The 6,343-nt window shown below is 32.7% G+C and overlaps 1 protein-coding gene across 1 annotated transcript; it reads left to right on the top strand.

The window, feature by feature from the left end:
* Window positions 1–2,289: 2,289 nt before the first annotated feature.
* Window positions 2,290–3,409, top strand: LOC138857996 (uncharacterized). Its single transcript, XM_070112375.1, has 2 exons — window positions 2,290–2,555; window positions 2,686–3,409. Exons 1-2 carry the CDS (start codon window positions 2,392–2,394, stop codon window positions 3,200–3,202), a joined length of 681 nt encoding a protein of 226 aa, XP_069968476.1. The 5' UTR covers window positions 2,290–2,391; the 3' UTR covers window positions 3,203–3,409.
* Window positions 3,410–6,343: the final 2,934 nt, after the last annotated feature.

Below are 6,343 nucleotides of genomic sequence, written 5' to 3' on the forward strand. Positions count from 1 at the left end.
TCGCCGGTCGCGTGCTGCTACTGCTAGCTATCTGATCTCGAACGTTCCAGAGCGCCCGAGATCCCTTTGTGTATTATCAGACAACTCGAAAAGTATTTGGCGGATTTAGTTAAACTTTTCAGATAGTATTTCTAAAATACTATGGTTTAAGAAAATGAAATGCAATAGATCTTTCATACATTATTTTGCAAACAAGTTACTAATTAACTAAATTAAAGAGTTCCCTGCAAAGTTAATAAGATATAAACATTAATGTAAATTATTAAAACAAATAAATCAATAAATTTTTATTATAATACGGTAGGTATCTTTTATTTACTCAATTCATAAGGACATGTTTTTATTTATTTTTATTTTTAAATAGTAAATTGTATGCTATTTTCAAACCATTTAAATTGGTTCCCTATATAAACTTAGTAAAACAAAATGATGTCAAATTATTTATTTTCGCTTTTATAATAAATGTTCGTTTTTTTTTTGTATACTTTATGGCTTGTACTCTTTCTTCCTAATTAGTGATTTTTTCCTTCTACCAAATTTTTTAACAAAAATATTTTTTTTTGTAAATGTTACAGCAACATGCTTTAAAAACTTTACATTAAATAATAACACATTAACTTAAAACATATATAGATATACATATGTATATCCTATCAAAAAGTATGCGTACACAATCCACAAATGTATTTATAGGTCTGGAAATTCATTATTTTTGCATTAAATTGAAGGTTTTAATTAGCATAGTGAGAATTATCCGATTTAGTTAATTTTGTTTCCATTTTGAAGGTAATTTCATAATCCCACTTTCATGAAACTCCTCTCGTCCCTATTGGTAAAACACTAGGAGAGTCGATTATTCCAAGCTTATCTTGAGGCTAAGTGTCAACCATAAGCATACGCCTTAGAGAGAAACAGGCGGTAATCACTTGATGGCAGGTGCAGACTACAAGGTACATAAGAAACTTCTAACTAAGCTAACTAGGGCGAGTCACTATTGATGAGTGTGGTCTGACGTTGTCTTAATGGAACAGAATTCCCCACCTACCAAATAGTACATAGATGATTCCCTGCTAATCCCACCAAACACATAGCAAATTCTGGCTGGCTGACCACCGTTTACGTTGACTCACCGCGATTCGACCAAGACTATTTTCGTTTGACATTGCCTTAAATTACCCAATTTTCATCACCTGTAATCATCCACTTAAAAATGGTTCGATTTTGTTGCGATTAAGCAGCGATACCCAGATGAAAAATAATGGATTTCTTACTATTAAATCTTAATATGAATTTTTAAATCCGTTTGACTAAAACTATTCAACAACGACAATTTTTGGTCAATTAAATTTTTTCAAGTAAAAAGTTTACGATAGCTTTCAAATCAAAATAAAAGTTTTACGCAAACTGTTATTGATAAGAAAGTGAAACGAATGCACGTCTATATATATTTGATGAAATCAAAAACAGGGTTTTCAGGTTAGATAGTTTAGGATTGAGCGAAAGGTATCCCAAGCATTATTTTTATATGAAAGGTTGTACTATACTACCGGGTTTTGGGTGAAGAATTTTATTTTCGTGTTCTTATGTTGTTTGATTTTCTTTAGAAAACATTGATATCTTTTTTATATTTTTAAGGTTAAGTTTTACATGTTTAATGTACATATGCTTCACTCAAAAACTTATCCTGGATGATGTTATTGATAATTTAATTTATTTAAAAACCAGCATCATCCAAATAAAAATTGTATACTAAATGTTTGATGAGAAAAAAAACACTTTTATGGGGAAAATCATATTGCTAAATAAAATAAAATTTTATTATTTTAATAGTAACGAACAAAAATGGAGTAGAAGAATACTGAAAATATTTACAATGCCATTATAGGTAGATATGAAAATCTTATGATGACCCCATAATCGCTACTCTCTTGTTCGATGAATATCATTCAGGTGTCAAGTGTAGAATCTATTTATAGCCTCATTATGTGGAAATGTTTGAGATATTCAGCATCATCTTTAATTTCAGGCTATGATTTTAGAATGATTTTTTAATGATAAATTACAATTAACTATTACAAAAATGACAATTTAGTGAAACCTTACTTCTTTAAATTAAAACCATCAGATTTTTGTTTTAGTTTTTTCAATTTTAATTTCATTTTCTTTCAACAGATTTTTTCAAAATGTATTTCTTGTACTCTTTGCTTTAAATATGTGTGGTGAGAAAATTATTATATATTCATATAGATTTATTAATTAAAAAACGGAGAACATCTTAAAATAGCGGTATATGTATATACCTGTACCAACATATGTCCTCGCCCATACAAGCATTTGTAGTAGTTACTTTAATAGCAGTTAAGTTCAAATATCTGAACTATTTTGCAGAACATGTGGATATCCATATCTGAAGATTCCACAACAATAGGCATTGACCCAACACTAACAAAGCAAATGCATGAAAGCTATCGACATTTTGCAACAGCGGCTGAACTGCATTTAACCCACCTGCCGCATAAACTGCAAATGAATTCTCCAAATCATCCTGATATTCGGTGAGATCTACTTTAAATAAAATAGGCAGTATTTCTGCCTAGCATAAGTACATACATATGCATATGCCAATATATGAGTACCTACATATGTCATTTGTGTTATATTGTTTAATCTAAATATTTTATACAGATTGCACGAACATCAGCAGACGACATATCACGCTTATCCACATAAAGGTTATATTGCTCAACAGCATCACAGTCATTTATATCGTCGACAACACAACTATTTACACAATCACCATCATTTGTCATATATGGCGCAACAGTTAGATGTTAGCAATTGTGATAATAACAGCACTCTACCAATGGCGACTCCTTTTATGACCCGCAGCGAAAAATACTTACTAAATAACATCGATAAACGTTATCGCAATCCGCTGAAAGTCGGTCAACTGCGAGATCAAACTTATCTTATTCCGCACGAAATCAGAACAGATGAGGCTCAGTCCCTTTCCACTAAATATGGAACCTGTGAGAATGTGTTAAACGATGTAGCAATAATTAAAGAGGCCCATGTGTACAATAAATCGAAAGAGATATCAAACACCGTTAGAAAAGTAAATTCTATCATCCATGGCGATGTGAAGAAAAGCAAGCACCGCATCGAAAGTGATAGAAAACAAAACGATAAAAAAATTATATGAAAAAACCAAAGTGGACATTGTAGTATAGTTTCGAATTTATATATATATATCCGCATCAATATCGCTGTTATGCCAGTTTCATTTGAAGCAATATGAGAACATTCATATGTATGCAATGCTCGTATAAAATACTTTTGTATCACTAAAGCACATAATTTTTAATTGACATATTATGGTTTAAAAAATAAATAAACGAAAACTAACATATCAAGAGTAAACTAGTTTCACCAATATGTCTACACATTGAATTTTTTCGTCGACAAAACTTGAAGAGCGGCTACGCGTACAAACAACAAATTAGCTATAAATCGTAATACGACTTTTCTTGTATTGCATTCAATGAAATATTTAATTTTTATACTCTCGCAACTTGTTGCTAAAGAGTATGATAGTTTTGTTCACCTAACGGTTGTTTGTATCACCTAAAACTAATCGAGTTAGATATAGGGTTATATACTAATGATCAGGATGAAGAGACGAGTTGAAATCCGGGTGACTGTCAGTCCGTCCGTCTGTCCGCCCGTCTGTGCAAGCTGTACCTTGAGTAAAAATTGAGATATCTTTATGAAACTTGGTACACATGTTTCCTGGTACCGTAAGACGGTTGGTATTGCAGATAGGCATAATCGGACCACAGCCACGCCCACAAAACGCCATTAACCAAAAACAAATAAATTGCCATAACTAAGCTCCACAACAAGATACAAGACTCCTATTTGGAATACAGGATTACATTAGGGCTTCTCCCTAATCTGCAGTTAAAATTTTATTTTTAAAGTGGGCGTGGTCCCGCCCCTAATAAGTTTAATATGCATATCTCCTATACCACTGAAGCTTTAATAACAAAACTCACTGGGAACAAATGCTTTTAGCATCTCTATCGACGGTGTGAAAATGAGTGAAATCGGGTGACAACCTCGCCCACTCCCTATATAACGGTACTGTTAGAAACTACAAAAATCGCGATAAATCACGCACTAAACAAGCTAGAGACATTAAATTTTATCTCTGGGATGGTATAATATGATTTTATAGTAACCACGTTCAAAATTAGATAGTGGGCTTTGGCACCGCCCACTTTTAGGTGAAAACCCATATCTTGGTATCTGCTTAACCGATTTCAACCAAATTTGGTACATAATAATATTCTCATATTTCTATGTTATAGTACGAAAATGGGGCGAAATCAAATCAAGAAACAGTGATTATATCGGCGTAAAACTTTGCGTGAATAATACGTGTAAAGTATGCCACCTTGTGACCAAAAATTTTCTAAATTGAACCAAAACTCTTCAAGCCCCTAGGTACTGAATATGTGGACCCCAGTGCCTATAGTTGACTTTTTATCGAAAATATCGGTCAACATAGAACAAGGCGGCAAGATCCACAAAGAAATCTGAAACGAGTATACCATTTGACTTTGCGAGAGTATAAAATGTTCGGTTACATCCGAACTTAGCCCTTCCTTACTTGCTAAATTTCACATACATATAACTTTTTCTGAAGAAAACCTTGCTCAAATATAACGAGGAGAAATTGGTTAAATCGTATTTGGCTAGTATTCAAGTTGTTGGTTTCTTACATACCCACACCAAGTTCTCATGTATATACAACTCCTCACGACAACTCATACAGAATAAATTTCTGGACCCCACAAGTATTTCTTCGATTTATTTATTGACAAACTCCTATGTACTTAGTCCTGCCATAAATTCTATTGAAAGTTCTCGCCGTTATAAAAATCTATAGTTCATTTTTAATAAAGTTAATTCTATTTAATAATGCATATATTTAATGAGCGATGTTCAAAATTTTATTCGAAATGGTCACCTTTGGCTTTCACACAAGCCCTCAAACCATTTGACCATTAATCAATATCAGCACGCACAGTATTTATTTGTATTATATCGTTGCTCGAACCAATGATTTTGAAAACAAATGTATATCAAGAAACTCCACTTTCCGCTGGCTCCCATGGTCAGCAGACCTGACTGTACCAGACTTTTTTGTATAAGGTTATGTCAAGCAAGATGTGTACAAAATAAAACCTAGAAATCTGACTAATTGGACGCAGTCCCGACTTCAACCTGCCAGGTCGCAATTTATACCCTGAACAGGGTATATTAAGTTTGCCACGAAGTTTGTAACACCAAGAAGGAAACGTGTGAGACTCTATAAAATATACACATAAATGATCAGCATGATGAGCGGAGTTGTTTTAGCCATGTCCGTCTGTCCGTCTGTCCGTCTGAATACATGCTCATTTGTCGGAACGGCATATAGCTGCCATACAAACTGAACAATCGAAAGCAAGTCTGTGTATGGGAAACTTTTTTATTTGATGTAATATCTTCACGAAATTTGGCACGAGTTATTTTCTAAGGTAACAATGTAATTTCCAAATAAATTATACAGATCGGATGACTGTAGCATATAGCTGCCATACAAACTGAACGATCGGAAACAAGTGCTTGTATGGAAAACTCTTTAAGTTAACGAGGTATCTTCACGAAATTTGGCATAGATTATTATTTAAGGCAATACTCAGAAGAAATTGTACCGATCAGATGACTATAACATATAGCTGCCATATTAACTGAACGATCGGAGTAAAGTGCCTGCATGGAAAACTTTTTTATTTGACGAGGCATCTTCACGAAATTAGATCGGAATCAAGTTATTGTAAGGAACCTTTGGATCTGTGAATCTTTTCCTAAAGGGTCGGTTATACATAGCCCTAAGGGGTTAAGTGTACTCAGAGATATAAAAAACCCAATTTTAAATAATTTTTTTGGCAGCATACCATTTTATTCTATAAAAGTAAAGCCATACATAGCATCATTAAATAAAGTTTCGACTTGACTTGACAAAAATTTGAAAAGAAAAATAATAATTTTAAAAGTAATGGTTGTTTGTATTGATCCTGTTCCAACCCAATCTTCTTGTAGTGACCAGAACTAAGCCCTAGAGATTCATCTTAAGTCAATCGAAAAAAATATATATTAAAAGATATTCTAAAGCTTGATCGAAGCGTTTTTATTTTTTAGTATTTTTCTTGGAAAAAACCAACAGTCATTATAAAATTAAAAAAAAATCCTTCAATTCACTGTTTTAAAAAATCTGTATAAATTTTTATAGAAA

This window comes from Bactrocera oleae, chromosome X (genome assembly GCF_042242935.1).
Source record: "Bactrocera oleae isolate idBacOlea1 chromosome X, idBacOlea1, whole genome shotgun sequence".
NCBI lineage: Eukaryota > Metazoa > Arthropoda > Insecta > Diptera > Tephritidae > Bactrocera > Bactrocera oleae.

Excerpts from the sequence above, each read along its gene's own strand:
- LOC138857996 (XM_070112375.1), top strand. The coding sequence starts at position 2,392 with ATGTGGATATCCATATCTGAAGATTCCACAACAATAGGCATTGACCCA. Across the intron at positions 2,556-2,685 it reads CCAAATCATCCTGATATTCG|ATTGCACGAACATCAGCAGA; the intron begins GTGAGATCTACT and ends TATTTTATACAG.